Here is a 24,368-nt window from a genome sequence, read left to right as displayed (position 1 = left end):
CCCAAAAATTCAACCTTCCGCTGTCTGGTCTAGAGCACTCCTCAAGCTGTATTAAAATTGACCATTCCTGAATTGGATGCAGAACATTGGTCCGCCCACTCTATTAAGTGTATTAACGACCTGTTTTTGTCCATTTTTGACACCCCTGCACATACGAATTTGGTTGAAAAGATTAGTGAGCATTTGGGGATTTCTGACCAGGATTTGAGTTCTAGAAAATTGAAATGATAAAATTTAGAAAAGGTTTATATCTCAGATCCTGGCCGGAAACTAACCCTTTCCATGTGTTATGCCTTTTTTGCGGGTGAGGTAGGTGTAAAACTACCATATATGACAAAGTGGGAGAGTGATCTGAATGAGGTATTCACAGGGGAAGATTGGCATTTATCATTATTAGCATTGAAAGGTGTTACCTGTTGTATTTCACATTTGGAAACCCATTTGAAATTAATTTACCGTTGGTATTTCTCCCCTTTAAAATGTTCAGATTACACCTCTCCACATCTAATTTATGTTGGAGAGGCTGTGGACTGGTACTTTATATTAATATTATTATCATTACTGGTATTTATATAGCGCCAGCATATTCCGTAGCGCTTTACAATATTATCAAAGGGGAAGATTTAACAATAAATGAGACAATTACAAAAACTTACAGGAACAAAAGGTTGAAGAGGGCCCTGCTCAAACTAGCTTACAGTCTATAGGAGGTGGGGCGTAAAACCAAACAGGACAGGAGGTAGCAATCAAACAAGGTGGAGTGAAGCAGAGCTGGAGGAGAGAATAGAGTGCTGCCCTTTAGGCGAGAGCAAGGGAACAGGTATGTGAGGTAGAGGTTTCTCTGGGAGGCCATAAGCTTTCCTAAAGAGATGGGTTTTGAGGCACTTTTTAAATGATTGAAGAGTAGGGGAGAGCTTGATGGTCGTAGGCAGGCTATTCCAAAGGAAAGGAGCCACCCGCGAGAAGTCCTGCAAGTGTGAGTTGGCTGTACGGGTGCGAGCAGCAGACAGGAGAAGGTCATGGGCAGAGCGGAGAGACCGAGAAGTGGCATACCTGTGGACCAGTGAAGGAATCTAGAATTGGTCAGTGCTTTATATGTGTGGATTATACCTTGAATCGACTCCTATAGAATACAGGAAGCCAATGTAAGGACTGACAGAGGGGAGAGGTGTGAGAAAAGCGACAGGAGAGGAAAATCAGTCTAGCTGCAGCATTCATTAAAGACTGTAACAATACGGCTTGTGGGAAGATCTACTAGGGGAGAGTTACAATAATCCATGCGAGAGATTACTAGAGCATGGACAAGCTCCTTAGTAGCATCTTGTGTAAGAAAGGGGCGGATGCAGGCTATGTTTTTAAGGTTATGCAGTTAGCAACAGGTTCTGGAAGACTGTTCAGGGGAAACAGTCTTCCAGAAGGCTACCTGTTGCAAAGGGCAGTGGAACAGCTGATTGAACTCTGGGTGCTTTGCTGGGCTCGGACCAAGAGCCTACAGTCCTGTGATGTGATAAAAAAAGAACGTCGATGATTGTTATCTCTTACAAAAGATGAATGTTTGAAATATGTGAAGGAGGCTACACCTGGACCTGGAACTTAAGAGTGTAAGAAGAACCTTCTATATTGAAGAATTCATTCCGTACCTAATTTAGGATGATGTGCCTGATATTCCCTTACTTCTTGTGAGTTCTCCTCATTACATTGCATGTCCTTACCTCAGTATACACTGATCATACTATGTTCAGTTTGTATTTCTTATAGACACCACAGACTACGTTTTCATAAAACAAGGTTGTATTATCATTCCATTGTTTACACCTTGGGAATTCACACTCTGATCCTTTGCATTCCTACCCATTTGTATGTTCCACTATTTTTCGGTATTCCAGAGTGCGCACTATTTAGTAGGTTTGCTATACATCTGCTTCCAGTGGTTATTCCTTTGCATGTTATATACATTCATTTATTTTTATTTAAAAAAATTTTATGGATGTGAAATTTATTAATTTTCCTGCAGTTTTTATTTCTTTTTAGTTTTTCTATTTTTTCTTTGATTCTGATCTTAATGCTGTTACATATATTATTGGCATGTTTTCATACTAAAAATGCTTTTTCTTTGTCATATCAATGTCCACATATTATACTGCTTACACATTATTGGTGGTTTAAATGTTGACAAACAGGTATAATTATTGTTAGTTTTATTATTATTTCTTAAAAACAATTAAAAAAACATTTGAAAGAATGGTAACTTTTTGGGGGGGTTTATGTTATTGTTATTCTCTTAATGGTGCTATGGGTGACACAGAGCAAAACCATATTATTATTATTGCCATTTATATAGCGCCAACAGATTCCGTAGCGCTTTACAATATTTTGAGAGGGGGGATGTAACAATAAATAAGACAATTACAAGAAATCTTACAGGAACAATAGGTTGAAGAGGACCCTGCTCAAATGAGCTTACAGTCTATAGGTGTGTGTTTTGTTGTGATAGTGTCACTAAAACTCCTATTATTTATTTTATGGTTCAATCCCTGCTCACACCAGGGCGACCCAGGTATCAATCAATACCTGGTTCTCCCCTCTGTTAGTTGGAACCATAAATATTGGCCACAGACTGATTGAAGAGCTGTACGTAGTGCTCAAAGTGAGCTCTCCATACAGACTTTTAATTCAATTGAGAGCACAGCAGCTGAGTGACCTACTTCTACTACTTTTATTATTTTGTCATGAATATGCACTTTTCAGTGCATTTTTTTTTTGGACTTAATTTTGAAGTTTACAAGTTTGCAAATGCCAACTTACAGAATAAACCACTTTAATTCCTACATCTGTATACGGATTGTAAACACATTAGTGGCTTTTAATTGAATAGAATGATCTCACGTGACTTTAAAATTTGATAACTATGGTGGCAAACATCATACTTTGGAAAGAAACACCAGACTTTGTATATAGTGGTCACTGGCTCTTGTACCTGTACCTGTTCTGGGAGATAAACATACTGCAGCCACAACCTTACCATTTCCTATACTGCCTGTAGAAGTCTTATTGCTGGTCTGCAGCCAGTTATAGACCATGTGTTGTCCATGCTTCTGAGAGTGGTTTGTTATTTCCTGCCAGAGGAAAGGATGTGTTTAGACAAAGAGATGAAGCTAAGGAATGGGAGGTGGAAGCAAAAAGAGGAGTGGAGAAGAGCTAAATGAATAAATAGGGATGTCAACTCAGTTCAGATAACTCCAGATTTTCTCACCAGGTGAAGATAGTTGGTAAGCATGACATGATATTCCTTTTATATAAAGTTAGCAATTTTTCTTGGACTTATATGGACATTAAGGACCATGCTTTATTGCGTGCAATTTGTGTATTGTTTAGCCATTTTGATCCTCTTCACATTTTAGAGTATAGGTAGACGTGTAGATAACATGCACAATGTGCAGTGGAATCAAGAACATTCCACTTATTCCCATAATAATTGCTTCACTTCTTAAAACTTTGCCCTAGAAACACTCACAATTATTTTGAGACAGATATATAGTAGAAAAGTAGTAATTATATAAAGCAAAATAAATAAATAACTGCTTATTGAGAACTGAATGTTTTTAGCTTAGAGTAAACTGAAACAGCAGTCGAAGACAGGTTTTACTTTTCTTCAAACAATAAAAATAACTTACCCCAGGCAATATATCTAATGGAATTAAACTGCAATTTCCTACATGGAAATGGTCTGTAAAACCCAGTAGATGATTCAGATATCCTCATAGAAAATTGTCTTTTTTTTTTTTGTTTTTTATTAAGGATTTTTGTTCACATACATGCATGACTTTTACATTCTAAGGTAAAGGTTGAGTGAGTTGCGACCTTTTAAGATCATCAGTCATAAAGTATCAAACATAAACATTTTGTACTTAAGTCACAATCCATTTCACAATTATTTTTAATTACATGTTGCGAGTTTTTAATTTAACTTTGGGGAGGTAAACCTGCATGGGGTGAGAGGGGGAGGGAGAGTGAGGAGGTAGGTGGGTGGATGGTGCCCTGGGTTGCATTCTCTTAAGAAGGGGTTGGATCTCACTGTACCCTGGATATTGCGGCTGTTAATGTGTCTGTTGTGCGTGTTAGTGTGCGCGTTTGGCGCTGGCAATTGTTACATTTCGCTTTAAAGAGCTGGGTGGTCATTGTTGTGAATTTTATACCTAGGAAGGTAAGGTGATCTGTTCTCCAGTCATATGGGAATTTGGACTTTAAGATTTTCAACTCGTCGTTATGCACATGGCCTGTGTTTTGGTGACATTTAATTTACAGTAAGAACATTTACTATAAGCGTCTAATGTGGCTGTGAACTGTTGTAGGGAAGTCGCTGGGTTGGTTAATATTAGTAATACGTCGTCGGCAAATAGTGTAAGTTTGTATTCTGTTTGTTTTACTCGTATTCCTTGTATATGTGGGTTGTTGCGGACTAGGGTAGTCAGAGGTTCCAGTGCTAGTATGTATAGTAGGGGGGACAGGGGGCATCCCTGCCGTGACCCATTGGAGATGGTTAGCGGGTCAGAGATGAATCCGCTTGTGGTGACTCTGGCGGAGGTGTTACTGTAAAGTGTGGATACTGCTGCCAGGAATTGCGGAGGGAAATGGAATTTGCGCAGGACCTCCATGAGGAAGGACCAGTTTAGCCTATCAAAGGCCTTTTCTGCATCCAGGGAGAGGAACACGCTACTCCCCCCCCCCCCCCCCCCCCCCGGATGCAGTGCATCAGGTCCAGCACCTTCCTGGTTCCGTCCGCCCCTTGTCTACCTTTCACAAATCCCACCTGGTCGTCATGTATTATGGTATTGTATTCTTTCACATCTCTGTGGAGGGATGCCATGGACGTTTGCCATAATGTCATTAGTTTCCTGGATAATTCCTCCAGGGCTGAAAATTGTCTGTTTTAAAATCAAAATATATTACTTAACTGATGTTGTTGGGATGAATTCACTTCCACCACTTGTCTATGTGATTAATTTAATAATGGGGAATATTATCCTGTATACAAAAACACATTGAAAGTGTAGTCAGAGGGATACTATTTGTTTTTAATAAAGTTAATTTTTTCCAGATTACTATATAGCAAGTAGGAGAGAACTATATAGTTCTTAACATTTCCCCTCTTCTGTCAGTACCTAGAGGCTCGTAGGAATTGTAGTTTGCAAGTATCTAATGGGTTTCCATGTTTAAGGTACCTTAAGAACTGTATTGGGAGCAGAGAAGGATCCCATAGGCACTAGGCAGGTTCCAGTTTGGGGCACCACCTTCATTCTTAACATAGGGATGGTAAATGGGGCCAAACAAATTCATAGTTCTGGGGGCCCTTTCTGACCCTTGGGCCCTATGGGGCTGCCTAAGGTTGACTTATGATTAATCCTGCTGCCTTGATTGTGACGTTCTTTATGGTCTCCATGCTAAATCTTATGCATGGTCCTTAAACCCATCTTCCAAAACCCAATTATTTCATAACCTAAAGATCTGAAAGGATTAGGAGGTAGGTGCTCCAGCCAAGTTTGTATAGTCCATTATCCCACCCTCCAAACTAACCTACTTCAAAACTTACCTCATGGTTAATCTTACAAGAAAAGTTAGGAGGCATTGGCAGAGAAGCAAACTGTGAGTGTTTCTCCCATAAAACCAAATGTTTTCCCTATAGTGAATGACACTGCCCTTGCAGCCATTAGCAGTATGTTATTTATTTAATATAATGAAAGAACACATTAGTGCAAGAGACGCTGCTATCTGGTTGCATACATTATATCTGGGCATGAGATGTTGCTTACACCGGCACTGCACATGTTCTAGTGTTTTTTCTTTATTCACATGTGTGAGTAATTAGAGAGAGCTATGATACATGAACACATCTGCCAATTCTCTCTCTGAATGCAGTAGGAGATATCAAGAATTAGAATTAAAAAAAGAAAACTCTAAACAGAATATAAGGTTTACTTTGCTAGCCTGGTATAGTAAATTCTCTTATTATAATCCTGTATGTATCATAAGAATTTATTGAGAGCAAGATATGTGTGTTAGGTGAGGATAAAGGGGATAAATATACAGACGTAGACTGTGATGATAAGTCCTCTGAATTTTAAGCATTGGAATTTCAGAATTTAGAATGTTAGAATATTGTTAGCCACATCCCAATCATTCTTGTATTACATTACTATTTTAGCTTACCAGTTATCCTGAGGAACCAATATCCTACATCCATCTTCAAACCCCCACCCTTTTGTTTTTGTTTTTACTTATTTATATAGTTTTTTTTTAAAAAAAAATAATGTGTCATCTTAATGTAATCCCTTAAATGTGCACTCTAAGCACCTACAAAAATTAGTGAAATGTGTAGGTTAGATACGTTTTTGACAGACAGTTTTTTAAATTAATCTTTTTGTGTAAAAAAAATAAAAAGTTTTTCTACATAAGTTCACCTATCCAAATTACACAACTATTATCCACGATTTCATAGGTTTCTGTTAGTTGCACTTCATTTGTTAGCTTTTTGCTGTACAAAAGACAATTACTACTCCCAGAAACCTGTGCTTTGCCACAAAGAAAACTATGGTAGAAAGCTATGGTAGGATTGCATTGGTTAAATCACTTTGTGGTTTGCTACAAGCTCACTGCAGATGCTGACATTTTTTTAGAATTGCAGCAAAATCAGGAAAGTTATGTTATGCATTAAATGGGACAAATCGAGTCTAGAGTGCCCGTTAACAGGCAGGTTTCTTTTAGCTCTAGCTCTCTATCTTCTCTTTCAATATTATTTAGATTCTTTCTAAACTGTTACAGAAAAAAACCTGTTGTGTGACATAAGCATGTTTCAATGGGAAAATCACATTGATTAATATTTTTTTTGGCTTGTCCCCTTATGAATAAATAAATTCATAGTATTGAGAACCCGAGTCAATGGCTGGCTGAGTATCATGGGAAATATATATTTCAAGGACATTTGTGGTATCTTGATTTGCTATATCTATTCATCATTGCTCTCTTATCTAAAAGTAAAATTCAACAAAATCCACATGTGGATTAGATTAAAATTACCATAATGCATCCCACAGGTGTTCAAATGTTTCAAAAAATTTGGAAACAATATTAAATTCCCAGTCAAATTTTCATCTGATGATGGATGTATTCCAAGAGAACAAGTTCCACCTACTTCTTTTGTCTTTCCAATGTCAGTTTATGCTTGCTATTGCCCACCTAATTCCCCACCACTGCCCTGTTTGATATGCATAAACCTTGCCAACGCATAACTCTCTAAATTCCAGCTGCCTCCCATCCCAGACGTGGACATTGCTATTAAACACTACTCTGTTATACATAAGAGCTGCTCTCTTTTCCAGCTAAGTTTCCATCTGCTCTAAAACCAAGGAGAGACATACAAACACAGCTCAGCAAGAGGACAGCATGAAGTCTCTTCCGATTCTCGTGTTCCTGTCACTGGCAGCAGTGGTGGCCCTTGCCTATGGTATGACGAATTTACTTAAATGAAATTAATACTTTAGGAAAATTATTTTTTTTTTAAATTCTGAATAAAGCACCTTTATGCTTCATATTATTCGCTAGTAAAAAAAAGTAACCTTGTTTACCTTTTTTTTTTTTTTACTTATGTAAGGGGAAAACATAGTCTGCGTATTTATACAATATACTAGTATTTTTCAAGTATGCAGACTATGTTGTCCCCTTTTATAATACCATGAATATAAGGAATATACAAGAAGTTTATTATTTTCAAGTAATTAAATGCTGCATTTAAAAGTCTACTTTTATGGAATGTAATAATGAAATAGGTGGATCCAAAATGATAACCTTAGAAAGGCAGTTCAAAAACAATGTATTTATAATTATCTCAAAAATGTCAGTTTATATTTATTTTTTAAATTGTGTTTCTGTAAGTTAATTTTTTCACATATAATTTTAATAAATATAATGAAATTGTCAGTTATTATAATGAGCGTGTACCATGAAAGGACCAAAGTTTAAATAACATATTAGGCTCTTCTCTTGTTTGACACTCAGAAACAATGAGAGGAATATTGTTAATAGATAAGCAATACAGTAAGATTGCCAATATGTATCATAAACCTTTAGTAAAAAAGCAAACACATTTGATTTTACAATGAAATATCTTCTAAATTGTTTTTTTTTGGGGGGGGGGGGAAAGGGGGGGTTGCATTCTTCTATTTTCTATTAAATGCAGACACTGGGACTAGAAGACATATTTTGCAACTTTAACAAATGTATCAAAAATTCTATAGTTATTCAAAACTTGAGTGACTCATAAAACCATTCACTATATTTAATTTATTTTTTTTTAATTGAGAATTATGTATTGTTATTTTATCACATTATTGCTAGATTTTACTGTGACAGAGATTGATAATAGCCCCTTTCAATCTTATAAGAAGATACTGCACATTTTCACTGCCTCGGGTTTCAATAGTTTCCATGAAGTCCACAGTTTTCAACGAGGAAGAAACAAACATGATTTCTTAAATCTAGATTTTGGAAGTCTGGAAATTAAAAACATAAAGTGTTTATTTACTTTTTAAAAGATGATAATGATAATGAATTCCTTACACAAAAATCCAGAAAATGTCATAGAGCCATCAACATAATATCTAAAGTTTTATCTGCAAGCACAGGGCTATTGTGATGGAGAGGCCTCGGAATGTGAAATGGGGCAATGCATGGGAAATAAGCAAGGAAATTGATCCTGGTGGGTGTCGCAATGAGGAATTTGTTGCTAAAGGACAGCAGGGATAATTCACTTGCCATTTTAGTAAAATCACCATGAGATCTATTTTTATTTTATTTTTTTCATTTCATTATTTATTATTTTTCGAAAATTTATCACAATAGACAATAAAAGACTTACATTTAAAAAGTATAAACAAAAGACAATAGAACAATAAATACATTCCAACAGTTCTAGCACTCTAAGATACCAATTTTTTTTATTTATTACCCTTAATTATCACCTTATTTATAAATAAGACGACATACCAAATTTAGTATCTTCACTTCGACTTGAAATAACATTAAATAGCTATTCACTGTCTATGACAAACCATGTAAACATAAAAACAAACAAACAGAAAGTCATACTGTGCCGAGATCTATAAATCCTGACAGATAATGCCTTACTATAGGGCTTGATATTTTCCTCTTTTCTTTTCCCTTTTCTGCTACTTTCTCTCTTTTCTTTAATAAAATTTACGCTATAAATAGCCAAAAGACGGCTTTATATAGAGATGCAAAATATAGAAACGTTACAAACTTATGAACATATCAACAGTGTTAGCTCTCTAAGATGTAGTTATTAAGACATTTTTTCTAATCTGTCTCTGTATTCATTAGTTATTTGTCATACTAAGTTTATCATCTTTGATTCTTCTCAAAATGTTTTTATTAATATTCACTAGTTGTATTTAACAGTAATGTCCAATATACATACTGTACTAAGACCGAATAATATAACTATGAGATCTATTAACACATACATAGCCCTTCCACTTCCACTAAATATTTTATTTGTTGCAGCTATGTTGCACATTTCCCAACAGTTCAGATTCAGTTGCACACTCAACATTGTGGGCCCCTATTCTGCTGGCCCATGTTCACCTTCTGGTGTACCATTTTTTTTTTATTCTTACTAATAAGCCCAACACAAATACAACAATAGGTGTGTCTGGGCTGCACAAACGGAACTCAGGGCATTCGGCCCAATCAAGAAAGTATTGAGGTGACTGCACTTGGCGTCACAGGCAGAGAAGAATTAAGCTCCTACAGGGCCATTGGAAGTTTACTCCTTTGGGGAAGACTCTTCACTTTTGGTATAGTGAATGGAGCCAAGATTGGCCAAGTATCTTCATGATTTCTCCTAGTCTAGCCTCAGAGCCTTAGGCGGCTGTCTTTAGATTTGCATTCATAGTTTCAAATGCTGGGAAGTATACACTTGAAAGAGTGAAGTTTTTGCTGGGTTGTTAAGCAGGGAATGTTTTAACAGTTAGGCTCTCTCATGCCTTTTGTAATTATGTTAAAACACTAAACCAGCTTGTGCTGTTTTTAATAATAGATGCCCTGGCCCCTTATTTTGTCTTCAGTGGGTCTTTCATTTGTATTTATGGTCTGGGCTAAGTTTTATATAGGCCTTCCTCTGAGATCTAGCACCATTCTTATGATGATACACAAGTATTATTAGAGTTCTTTGCAAAAGGGCAGTGGACACAAAAGTGACTGTTGCACTTTAGAAGAGGTAAAATTAATTAATTGCTTGCTTTTAATTTGTGATCAAACTCAAATTTAAATTAGATCAGTGAACTAACATGTGACATGAAGTGTAGCTTCTATTGTACTGACAGATACTTGTAAATTATGTATTTAGTAGATTGTAGTAAATTGACGAGTGAGTTACAAAATGGAGACCAAAATAGCCAAGGTTTATAAAAATGGACAACTGTTTTGAAGATGTTTTGATACTTGGACATCTTGGCCTAACTTTTGAAACTCTGTAATAAAGTTTGTTTAGTAAAAAAAAAAAAAAACCTAATATGTATTTGCTATAAAATCATAGTTCATACACATTTTGAGAGATACTGAGTGGCATATCTCCAAACATTGACATCCCGTACAGCAGGATGCCCTTGGGAGGGAGGAAAGGAGGCGGACCAGTGCAAGTTGTGTCACTGGTGCTACTGAAAGGGGGTGGATCTGCCCATCAAAAAGGCATCAAAAGAATGGGCAGATCAGCCTGGCGTTTTAGGTCCTGCTCACTTTGCACCTCTAGGGAAAAGTTCCGTGGCAGAACACTAGGGAACAAAAGTATTTTATTTATTTATTTTAAATATATTGATACATATTTTTTATATATCATATATGTTTTGATATTTTATTATGTTAAGAAAATCATTTGAAAAGTTTATCCAAAATTAGTAAATTATTAGGAAAGTTTATCCAAAAATAATAAACTGAGGTTAAAGTTGGGACAACGGGACAGGACTATAAAATAGGGACTGTCCCACATAAATCAAGACTGTTGGGAGGCCTTGGGTAGTGATCTAGGCTTTAACACCTTTCTACATAAAATTAAAGATCATCATTGTGGTTGGATTCAGCCTGTGTATAATAATACAATAATTTCACAATTTAGGCCTATGTAGACAAATTATAAAAAAAGGTGAATTTGATAATTTCTCAATGCAGCTAAATGTCTGTTTAGTGAAATAATGTGTAATAGGTCAGCACATCCCCTCAGTGATTGTTTTTATGGTTTAATGCATTAAAATTAGTATTTCTATTTTCTATTTAGAATCCTATGAAAGCCATGAGTCCTTTGAACGATATGGTAAGAGGAAATCAGTTTATCTACAGATTATATGTCCTACAATTTGAGTACTTGCTACACCTGTTATTTAAAGATTTTACAGATTTAAGAAAGCACATGCCATAAGGGGTACTAACTGTCCAGAGTCTGTCATGTGTTTTATTATAAAAAAATGAAAAAAAATCATAATTCTTTCGACGTGTTTTTTTTTTCTTTTTGTTTTTTATTTTCTTCTATTTTTGTGGTTGTTGTGCAAATGTAGGTACTATATAATCCATGGGCTTCTCTTCTTAGAAGCACTAACAAACTTTTCCTGCAGTGTAATTTAATCAATGAATGTGAGAAAAATCAGGACAGGAGGAAGTATCAGAAGTTGATTAACACTGTGACTGCGCTTTAATATGCATTACGGAAGGAAGCAAATAAGGTTAAATTGTCTCCTAAACTAAGTTTAAAACCATATACAGTAGATCAAACAAACAACCATACATATAAAGTGAATTAGAAGAATTATTTAAAAAAAAAAAAAAAAATTAAAAAAAACTGATATGAATTAATAATTCATTTATATTGAATGATACTTATACAATATTACCTTGTAACCCTAACCACTTCCAAGCGGAAGGTAAGCAAACACCATACACTGTAAAAAAGTAAGAGGTTTAAAAGGACAAATAAGGCAACTATGCCAGATAATGGCATATTAAATAATATAATAATATATAAGGCAGTGACTCAAAAGCAATTAATCCTACCAAAAAGAAAAAAAAAGATAAACTTTTCAAAGCCTCGGCCATACGGATAATATGCAGCACTATGATACCACACTCTCGATGCCAAAAAACACATATGGTCCAAATGTGTAAAGAGGCTACCAAGTATTTCTGAGCAGACATATTTCATAATAGAAACCAAAGAAAACAGTTACTTATGTGCTATCCCAAAGCCCTTTGCATAATCAAATAACTGAAGGTTTTTAGTATCACTCCAATGGCCATTAGATTGTAAGCTCACCTTTCACGTCAAGGGGCAAACCTCTTAGGTGAGTCCTACAATAACAAATCAAATTGCTTCCGTCAGCTTCAGGTAGTTCTACTTGACCCTTTCCACAACAGTCTCATAAATATGAGAAAGCAGAAGAAGTGTAGAAGAGTTGTACAAGAGAAGGGGTTAAAGTGATTCTAGCATCTGAAATTGTCATTAGCATCATAAATTGTCATGAATGCAAAGTTATTTACATAACTTTGTTGGAAATGTTGTAAAATTATATTTCTAACAAAGTGATATTAAATTAATCTGACCAAGCTACAAATGTAAAGAGCAATTAAAGATAAGAATGCATTTAAGATTGGTGGTAGCCATCATGTAATTACATTAAAAACATATAATTTATAAGAATTTTCTTACATTGCTGATGTCTACAGTCAATCAGATCCTGGCATTATTTACAGTTGAGTTACATTCCACCACCCTGTGAAATGAAATGTTTAAACTGTCCGAATTTGGAGAATATCGTTTAAAAAAAAAAAAGGATATTTATGTTGGTTGAACATTATGTAAAACCCTATACAAGTTGTATAGAGTACTATACAGTGGTACTAATAATGTTTCTGATGACTGAGCCATTTTAATAAGTATGAATGCAGTTGCAGAAGCAATTGGCGATTTACAGTAGCTCAGAGACTTGCATGTATATGCAAAAAGGATCCAATTTCCATATTGCAGCAACTCTACAGATCTTGCACTCTCTAAATTCCAACACCTAAGCATCCAACTCCCACAAACCAATGACATGTTAGATTATGTAGATAATGCATTTTATTACAGTTTAATTTTATTCTGAAAGTGCATGCATTTTACATGTAATTATATTAATTAAAGAAATTTGATTTATTTCCAGACCCATTTTTAAACTCAAGGAATGCCAATTCATTTATGAATTCCCAGCACAGAAACATACGCATGAATGAAAGGTAAGGAGAGATTACTGATAAGTTAGTTTAATGACTCAGGAATATCTATTTATAATAGTTACCGTATATACTCGAGTATAACATTTTTTGTGCTGAAAAAAACCTCGGCTTATACTCGGCTTATACTCGAGTCAATAGTCTGTATTATGGCAATTTGCATTGCCATAATACAGACTGGGGCTGCAGAGATGTTACTTACCTCTCCTGCAGCTCCTGTCAGCTCCCTTCTCCTCTGCGCCGTCCGTTCAGCACCTCGGTCAGCTCCCAGTGTAAATCTCGCGAGAGGCAGACTTACAGTGTGAGCTCACAGAAGAGCTGACCGGACGGCGCGGAGGAGGAGAGAGCTGACAGGAGCTGCAGGACAGGTAAGTAACATCTCTGCAGCCCCCACAGCCCCCACTGAACTACCAGGGAAGGAGAGGGAGGGGGGACGAAAATTATTATAAATAATAATAAAATATAAATAATAAAGTAATATTAAAAAATAATAAAATAAAAAATAATAATAACAAAAATATTAATAAAACAAAAAAATTATTAAAATAATGTAAAAAAATTATAATAAAAATGCCCACCCCCCACCAAGGCTCTGCAACACACACACTGCATCACACACACTCACACTGCACTCATACACACACACTGCATTCATACACACACACTGCATTCATACACACACACACACTGCACTCATACACACACACACTGTACTCATACAAACACACACTGCACTCATACACACGCTGCACTCATACACACACTGCACTCATACACACACACTGCACTTATACACTGCACTCATACACACACTGCACTCATACACACACACTGCACTTATACACTGCACTCATACACACACTGCACTCATACACACACTGCATTCATACACACACTGCATTCATACACACACTGCATTCATACACACACTGCACTCATACACACACTGCACTCATACACACAATGCACTCATACACACAATGCACTCATACACACACACACTGCACTTATACACTGCACTCATACACACACTGCACTCATACACACACTGCATTCATACACACACTGCACTCATACACACACTGCACTCATACACACACACTGCACTCATACACACATACTGCATTCAGTATATACACACACACTGTAAATAAATATTCAATATAATTTTTTTAGGATCTACTTTTATTTAGAAATTTACCAGTAGCTGCTGCATTTCCCACCCTAGTCTTATACTCGAGTCAATAAGTTTTCCCAGTTTTTTGGGGTAAAATTAGGGGCCTCGGCTTATATTCGGGTCGGCTTATACTCGAGTATATACGGTAGCTGTTTCTGGTTCTTGCACTTTCCATGGAGCTACAAAATGTCATTTCTTGTGTCATCACTATACTGGAGACATTTCTATGAGTGCCTTAGATATGCTTCCTATTATCAAATCAAAATGGGCTAGGAGTAGAGATGGATGGATCATTTATTTGAAGAATATTGATAGCATGGGATTAGACTAAAAGTGTTGGATGTATTGGCAAAACAAGGACTCTTAAAAAAACATGAGAAGATCAACTTGCCAATGAGAAAAGAGTTGGAATAATTGCAGGTGACTTAAGGACAACCTTAATAAGATCTTGTAAGGCCTTGGAGTTAGGGGATAGGAAGGGGTTAGGTTGCATCTATAATATAGCTAGTACTGTGAATAAGTCATTTAGTATAATTAGTTCTTTAATGATTTCTCTAGAGTCCGTGAGCGCAATAAGAGCCCCCGGGAACGACAGCGCGAGACTTGTGAGGACTACAATCCTTGTGAACGATATGCAATGAGATTTGGCTTCGACGCTGCTTACAGACGATATTTTGGAAGGCCTAATGCAGAAAAATAAAATGATGAATCCATCCATGGTGAAGGCCAGAGTGATGGAGTTGAAAGTCTTGGTGTATTTTAATTAGGTGTACCGGGAGCCTACTGCATGCTGTTAACAGCTCAGCAAAGCCAGACAACTCTTTGGAAATAAATCCAGTATATATTCTGAGGTTGTCTCTGAAGCTAACATGGGTAAAAAGCTGTATTCACTGTTTCTTTTTGTATCACACACAGGTTATTGCTAGACACCATAACATGCTTTATTCACATGTCTTGTTTTAAAAAATAAAATGCTGCTTTTACACCTAGCGTTGGATACACAATGTGCCATTCGTTTGTATAAATAAAAATATGCACTGAAATTATAATGTATGCAGAAAGGAGATGTGCTTATATGTCATATATTTAAGCAAAGATTAAAAGTCACTTAATATAAATAGAGAGAATTTAAAAACACCAGTGTAGCAAGGTGACTTACGATGAAGGCTCTATTTGAAGGTTTTAAACCAAGTCATTGAGTTCTTTCAAATAGGTGATGCGGAGGCTCGGTCATAGGATTGGGCAAGTCTTTATCAGATCATCAGAGCATTAGTTTCTTGGATAGTGAATGAGGTAGCAGCATAGGAAACCCACATCAGCTTTTATTTTAGTCATGACAAATGTGTAAATATTATTTCTGTGGTGGTTGTGTCTTTGTTTTATGAAGGGGAAAAGCCTACACATGTATTACCTTGAGAAGGACTGTATATAACAAGAATAATCAAATTCAATTTAACTAGCAAAAAATCATAAATACACGTAGCAATGTGCCACTCTGAAAATTGGGCAATAAAAATAACATCCAGAACTCCCAAATTAGCCAATTTATAATCCTGGGATTTTGCCACTTCAATGGAATAAATGTGCCACTCTAATGCAAGGGTGTGGACCTACTTAATTTGATGTTCAAACATATAGCTAATAGGGACAGCTGACCTCTGATTAAAGGGACACTATAGTCACCAGAAAAACTAGAGCGTATTGAATTTGTTCTGGTGAGTAGAATCATTACCTTCAGGCTTTTTGCTGTAAACTCTGTCTTTTCAGAGAAAATGCAGTGTTCACATTACAGCCTAGTGATAACTTCACTGGCCACTCCTCAGAAGAGTGTTAGAGATCCTTCCTGGGTCGTGGCTGCCAAAAATGCATCCAAACATTCAGTATCTCCTCCCTCTGCATGCAGACACTGAACTTTCCTCACAGAGATTCATTGATTCAATTCATCTCTATGAGGAGATGCTGATTGGCCAGGACTATGTTTGAATTGTGCTGGCTCTGCCCCTGATATGCCATTTTGTCTGTCTCAGCCAATCCTATGGGGAAGCGCTGTGATTGGATCGGGCTACCACTTATGCTCATGTCAGCAGGCAGTGGGCAGGTCTAAAAGAAACAGGCACAAAATATGCAGCTGCAGACTTGAACACAAGTAAGTTTTACTATTTTTAGGGAGGCATGAGGGGGCCAGGAGGACTAGATGGTGGTTTTAACCCTATAGGGTCAGGAATACAGGTTTGTGTTACTGACCCTATAGTTCTCCTTTAAGTTCTATACCTGTGAGCCATTAAATATTGTACTCAATGGAACTACCAAAGACTTACTCTGCACACGAATAACTGTATACTAGCACTGAGTAGCTCAAACTGAGATCATACTCCCCTACAATACACCCAGAAGCCTTTGAAATTGTGAAGACTCCATTTCTATCCATAAAAAAATATTGCAATGTCTTTCAAGTAGTTTTAGGGGAGGGGTTCATTCATATGAATCAATAATGTGAATTTAAATAGCTGTTTAGATTTGGTAGAACCTATGATGGAGAGAATGAAACTAAATAATTGTTAATGATATGTTATTGGCATTATTGGCATAATGAAAAAAGCAGATTATAGAGAGCGCAAGAAAATTTAGTAGTATAGTGGATTTTCTAAGCAAATGCTTCAAATTACCATTATCCACAAGAAAAGATTAATATACAAAAAGCTGCTAGATACACCAAAAACCTTCACAAGTTTTAAAACATCATACACGACACAAATGGATAAAAACAGCATCAGCGCTTAGTTAATATACCCCTATTTTTTGTATAGGGGTTAACAAGAGAAATGTATTAAATAAAGAGTCCCAGTTGCAATCTTAATGGGGTGCTGTCAAATGTCCGCAGGGATTTGATAGTTGTAACAGTAATTGATGTAAAAAGCCTTTGTCTCTATATGTATCCAACCTTTAATGAAAAAGATACTTTCATAGCGTAATACAGTTACAACTTTTTATTTCCCATACGATAATCCCCCCATAAGTAGAACTCTTACAATAAATAATGGTGAAACTTATTTCTAAGGTTCACAATAAAAGCGTAGAAATGCAGAATATTAGTTGGTAGATGTAAGATTACCGCTCCGTGGATGTTAATTCCAGACCGGTCCTGTGCACTCGGATCGATCCTGACTGAGACGCCAACTAGCCGGTATTACTGCAGTCTCTCCAAATTCAAAAATCCCGCCAGAACACGATCTACGCGTTTCGCTCGTTCCAACAAGCTTTCTCAAGATACAGTGTTCTGGGGGATTGCAGTTACATATATATCTCTATCAATTAAAAAATTAAAAGGATAAAAAATATAATCTGGTGCATTTAAATTTAACCATGTATTCTCTGGTTCTTACTATATTTCCAGTCTCATAGCTATATATGATTATTTCGTTTTGATTAGTATAGATATGCACGATTAATATAGATATACACGATTGAAACATAAATTGTACAGCTTAAATCAATTTCTAAACATCCTAGATGGGTAATTCTAATAGATAATTCGAATCAACATAATCTTATGAGATTAGTGGAACAATTAGGTTCTAATGTTTTATACATTGAGAATTAAAAATTAGTTATTAACAATAACATATTAAGCATTCTATGTTCTTCTCTTTTGTCCTTCAATTAAAACAAATCTCCACATATAATAAGTAATAAAACAATCATGTAAATATCCGTAATTAATGTGAATAGAGTAAGGAGCACAACCATAAATCTTTATATATATGAAAAATCTTTATTAAATGGGTATATACTATAGGAATGTCTCTTTAAATTTTATCAACAAAGATACAAAGTCATACTATTGTAAACCATTTACCAGAAAAAAATTCTGGACATATATAAACGCGCAGTGCGTGATATATAAATGAAAGAAGTATCATGCAAACAGACCACTGTAATGCTAGTATAATCAAAAACCCAACCATATAAAAAAATGCAAAAAAACCATACCAAGTTCAGTGAGAAGCAGGGACAGAGTCAATAAAAAAAAAAAACAACGTTTCGGCAAGAAGCCTTTATCAAGGGAGCATGTTGAGAAACTGAGTTCTCCCCTTATATACCCACAAGAAACACCAACATTAAAATCACCTGAAAATAATGGGTGGCCACCCATAGTGATTGAGATCCTCCCAACCATCAAACACCTGTTTATGGTTACCAAGGAAACCAACTCAATAGTATATACACCTATCATACATACAACATACAACATCAAAAGAAATTGCAAATAAATATAATAATACAAATCAGATTAAAGACATCCAAATATACATGCATTAAAGACTGATATACTAAACAAGTAATATGTAACAGAACATCATATGATCATAAGTAACAATGTCAGAAATGAATCGTATTACAAATACCAAAATATTCAATTGACCAGACCAAAAATCATAACATAAGCAAAAGATAAGGCATATACTACATACAAATGGAAGAAAATACCCCACATAGATCAGGGACCAGCCGATCACGTTACTGAAAAGGATAAACTTCGATCCGTCCTAAGCGAAAACGAGGCGCGAGCAGCATCATGCGTTTCAGACTGCCGAACCCGGAAGTAGGCTAAGTGAAATGGAACGCATATGCGTTCCAATATATCCGGCAATCAAAGCCGGTCTACATCCTACGCAGGCGCTAAGCTACATTATTAAAGCCCTGATAAGCAACTATATCGTCCATGTGTAAAAAGGCAAAACAAATATAAATATGTATAAAATACCCAAGGAGCCTAATAAAGCTCCCATATGGGGCAAGAAAATTATATGAGAAAGTATATATAGAAAAGATGAATAAAAATGAAAAAGTAAATGAACACTAATGAAATACAACAAAGAGTACTGAAAATCAGTAATAAAGAAAGCTAATAGCCAACACCAGATGTAATATCAATAGGAATACCATCCTGATGATAAAGACATACAGTAATATATCCATTGATCAAAAATAGACACAATTAGTGCCAACATCCATATAATAATAGACGACCCAAATTATTAGAAAGACAAGGATGCATGCATATCTAGTCAATGCATCTCGAGTCGTATAAAGAGATACCAACTCTGTAATCACATCGAATAAGAGGCAATGAATGTTAGCTATATGCGTCTTTATAAACATGTATGTAAAGGCAATAGTCAGTTCACATACAAATACTAAGGACAGGCACACTAAGAAATATGTATAATAATTGCGTCGATAGAATTCTTCCCACACGAGAGGTAGACCAAAGAAGCCAAAGTCCGAAGATCTTCATGAAAGGTATGCGATCGATGGGGGCCACCCAAAAATGAAAAACCCAGCGCGAAAAAAAACTGGAAACAGAAATAGAAATAAAATCATTAATAATAAATCAAGAATCTGGCAAGTCACAGGCAGAAGTAATGAACTAAAAAAATAATAATGATCCCAATATAATCCAAGAAGTAATATCGCAACAAACGTAATCAAATTTTCATAACAAATTACCAAGTAACATATGACTATTTTACCTGAAAGGATTGAAATCACAATCTTCATTTAACCCATAAGGGAATAGTGTGTTCAAGCGATAGATCCACTGTAATTCCGCACGTTTAAGTGAGTCTGCAAGGGAACAGCCCGACAAGGGTGTCTTAATACGTTCAATGGCTTGAAAACGTAATTGCGCCACAGAATGGCCTAAATCAATAAAATGTTTTGCAAGCGATATATGCCGTTTCTTGGTGCGGATGGTGCTTTTGTGCTCACCAATCCGCACGGTCAAGGGTCTTGACGTTTGGCCCACATAGCCAAGACCACAAGGACATTTGATGAAGTAAACTACACGGTCAGTTTGACAATTGAAGAACTCCTTGATGGCAAACCCTTTACCTGTTCTGGGGTGTGTGAACTCAGGACCAGTGGTAACATTATTGCAATTAGCACAATGTCCACATCGGTGCATGCCCTTAATGGGTGCCAACCAAGTCATAGGTGGTTTGGAAGCCATCTTAGTTCTAGAAGATGATAGCAAGTTTTTAATATTTCTAGATCTCTTATAGGCCATCAATGGTCTCTCTCTGAAGAGATCAGCAATCGCTGGATCGCTCTGCAAGACATGCCAGTGTTTATTGATAACATGTTTAACATGCCCCGACTTGGTAGAGTATGTAGTGACACATGGAATACGATCGGGCCTTTTTCTCTTGCTCTTACCCTGGGTTCTCAATAAAGAAGCCCTCTCCCGGTCTTTCACTTTGGCCAATGATTCTTGTAAGGAAGTTTCCTCATAACCACGTGAACGAAAATCTTCCAACATTCTCCTCGCCTGGGTATCAAAATCAGCTTCTTGTGAAACAATCTGTCTAACACGTAGTAGTTGACTAAAAGGAAGACTTTGAATCATGCTGGTAGGATGAAACGAGTTTGCCTGTAGAAATGTAACTTTATCAGTAGGCTTTCGAAACAGATCAAAACATAGACCATCTTTGATTTTACTCACCCGGACATCCAAGAAATGTATGCTGTTGGTATCATGCTCCAAAGTAAATTTGATGCTTGGCACACATTGATCAAGATCCGTTTTAAATGATAGAAGATGTGCCTCTGAGCCATTCCAAAGAAAAAAAAACATCATCGATGTAACGAAACCACACCGATACAAATCTGAATAAAGAATGTGTATAAACGAAGTCTCTCTCAAACTTGGCCATGTACAGGTTGGCGTATGATGGAGCCATATTGGCCCCCATCGCCGTACCCTGTATCTGCAGAAAAAAATCATTTCCAAAAGTGAAATAATTACATGACAATACCACATCAAGTAGCTGCAAAATGAATCCATACAAATGGGAATTCAATCCTAATCTATACAAAGCCTGTGCCGTAGCATCCATGCCGCCCCTGTGTGGAATGGATGTATACAAACTGCATACATCCATCGTGCACAGAAGTGTGTCTCTGCAAGAGGATCCCACACTATCCAATTTGCTAAGAAAGTCACTGGTATCCCGAATATAGGATCTCATCTGTACCACCAACACTTGGAGATAAGCATCAACATATTGGGCCAAGGGCTGTAGCAGCGAACCACAACCGGACACAATCGGCCTACCCAGAGGATTCACAAGATCCTTGTGAATCTTAGGGAGCAAATACAAAAAGGGTACCCGAGGTGTAACTGTATTTAAAAACTCAAAGATCTTTTTATTAATAACACCCTTGTTCAAAGCCTCAAGAGTGATGACCCCAATCCTTTCCTGAAACTCTTTCGTTGGATCACCCACAAGTCTGCTGTAATGAATCTGGTTGGATAACTGTGTCATGGCCTCAGTATTATATTTGTCGGTATCCATAACCACAATGGCCCCACCCTTGTCCGCAGCTCGGACAAGGATGGAGTCATCGTTCCCAAGAGCTCCAACCGCCCTCCATTCATTTGACGTCAAGTTAGACGAGCCTCTCCTGGACCAATTAATTTTGGAAATCTCCAATTGACATAATTTGATGAAGGTTTCTACTGTGGAATTAGTAGCAGGTGGAGTAAACTTACTTTTATTTTTACATTTGGATAAGTCCACAGCATTAACCCCAATTTCAACTTCAGCTTCAACTTCATCCATTTGAATCTCCATAGGTGAATTATCCCCTGCAAAGAAAGCTTTTAAGCGTGAGGAACGAAAAAAATTAGTACAATTCTATATCTAAGTTCAATTTGTCACCCTCAAATGAAGGGACAAAACCAAGGCCCTTATTCAGTACCGAGATCTCACTTACTGATAAAATCCTCCTAGAAATATTCACCACTAATGTCTCCATGTTCTCCTCTCCCTCTCCGGATACCTCCGAGGGGGATGGTTTGCTACGGCGTCTCTTGCCTCTCCTGATCTTGTGCCTCCTCAAGGTATGTTTTTTTTGCATTTTTTTATATGGTTGGGTTTTTGATTATACTAGCATTACAGTGGTCTGTTTGCATGATACTTCTTTCATTTATATATCACGCACTGCGCGTTTATATATGTCCAGAATTTATTTCTGGTAAATGGTTTACAATAGTATGACTTTGTATCTTTGTTGATAAAATTTAAAGAGACATTCCTATAGTATATACCCATTTAATAAAGATTTTTCATATATATAAAGATTTATGGTTGTGCTCCTTACTCTATTCACATTGTTATGTATTTTGGGTTCTTTAGGGGATAGAACCTTATGTGGGTGAGCACCCAGCATTTACTTATTTAGCCTTATCTTGGGGCTAGCTTGTCGTTTAGTCGAGTGTGCCCACCTCGTCTCATTTGCAATATTCGTAATTAAAACATGAGTAATAAAACTTATATCAGCTTATACACATGATGGGTGGTTAGTTCCGTTGAACAAATTAGAATCAACTTGATTCTCCATAATTAATTGGACAGTTAGGTTCCAATCTTAAATACAGTTAGGGAAACTCATAAGCGATTCATATTATTATAATTTTTCATCAGTTCAAACATAATTAGAGACATCAGTCATAAATTGGTATATCCTAGATGAATTTTTGAATTATAATGAGTAGTTAATTATGTCTAGTTCTTTACATCAGCCCGGTCTTATACATCTAGCAGGGCAATTAAGCTCCGATCTTTTGTAAAATAAAAATAATAAACGATGTACAATTTATGTTTCAATCGTGTATATCTATATTAATCGTGCATATCTATACTAATCAAAACGAAATAATCATTTATAGCTATGAGACTGGAAATATAGTAAGAACCAGAGAATACATGGTTAAATTTAAATGCACCAGATGATATTTTTTATCCTTTTAATTTTTTAATTGATAGAGATATATATGTAACTGCAATCCCCCAGAACACTGTATCTTGAGAAAGCTCGTTTGAATGAGCGAAACGCGTAGATCGTGTTCTGGTGGGATTTTTGAATTTGGAGAGACTGCAGTAATACCGGCTAGTTGGCGTCTCAGTGAGGATCGATCCGAGTGCACAGGACCGGTCTGGAATTAACATCCACAGAGCGGTAATCTTACATCTACCAACTAATATTCTGCATTTCTACGCTTTTATTGTGAACCTTAGAAATATGTTTCACCATTATTTATTGTAAGAGTTCTACTTATGGGGGGATTATCGTATGGGAAATAAAAAGTTGTAACTGTATTATGCTATGAAAGTATCGTTTTTTATTAAAGGTTGGATACATATAGAGACAAAGGCTTTTTACATCAATTACTGTTACAACTATCAAATCCCTGCGGACATTTGAAAGCACCCCATTAAGATTGCAACTGGGACTCTTTATTTAATATATTTCTCTTGTTGACCCCTATACAAAAAATAGGGATATATTAACTAAGCGCTGATACTGTTTTTATCCATTATTGGCATAATAATGTTAATGTATTCTTTACCAATGTCTTCCAAAACTTCTAGATGTGGGACAAATGCATGGATATCTGTGACCACAGCAGGCACCCAATCAGGGATTATTATTTATTATATCATTAGAGTCCCACGGATTTAGCATAATTTCCAAACAACTTAATTAGTTGGACTAGTTTCAAATGTTGGGCCTATACCTGTCTGGTAAGAGGACTCTTGACCAAGTCCTTGTTTTACTGTGTAATGTCAAAGCAGGCACAGTGCATAAACAAATTAGCAATGTTTTGTAGGCAAGTGTATCTGTAATGTCAATGATTATGGGTGGATGTCTTCCTCTATGTAATACTATATTTACCAAGCAGACAAATGTGTCTTAGTAACCTAATAAGACTTAAGTATGCTGACAATACTACAAGGCCAATAATAACTATTGACTTTTTTTCTAAGTGGATTCAAACACTTAGTGTATACTCTCC

At 36.3% G+C, this 24,368-nt stretch overlaps 1 protein-coding gene across 3 annotated transcripts; it reads left to right on the top strand.

The window, feature by feature from the left end:
- Positions 1-3,191: 3,191 nt before the first annotated feature.
- Positions 3,192-15,496, top strand: MGP (matrix Gla protein). Of its 3 annotated transcripts, none has more exons than XM_063427495.1 (5): positions 3,192-3,269; positions 7,377-7,501; positions 11,345-11,380; positions 13,260-13,332; positions 15,065-15,496. In XM_063427495.1, exons 2-5 carry the CDS (start codon positions 7,441-7,443, stop codon positions 15,204-15,206), a joined length of 312 nt encoding a protein of 103 aa, XP_063283565.1. In that variant the 5' UTR covers positions 3,192-3,269; positions 7,377-7,440; the 3' UTR covers positions 15,207-15,496. The 3 variants fall into 3 exon arrangements, with proteins under 3 accessions (XP_063283565.1, XP_063283563.1, XP_063283562.1); XM_063427493.1 differs by having other exon boundaries at positions 3,255-3,269; positions 7,302-7,501; XM_063427492.1 differs by lacking the exon at positions 3,192-3,269 and having other exon boundaries at positions 7,272-7,501.
- Positions 15,497-24,368: the final 8,872 nt, after the last annotated feature.

Source organism: Pelobates fuscus, chromosome 7 (assembly GCF_036172605.1).
Source record: "Pelobates fuscus isolate aPelFus1 chromosome 7, aPelFus1.pri, whole genome shotgun sequence".
NCBI classification, from domain to species: Eukaryota; Metazoa; Chordata; class Amphibia; order Anura; family Pelobatidae; genus Pelobates; species Pelobates fuscus.
This window is presented reverse-complemented; position numbering and strand designations above follow the sequence as displayed.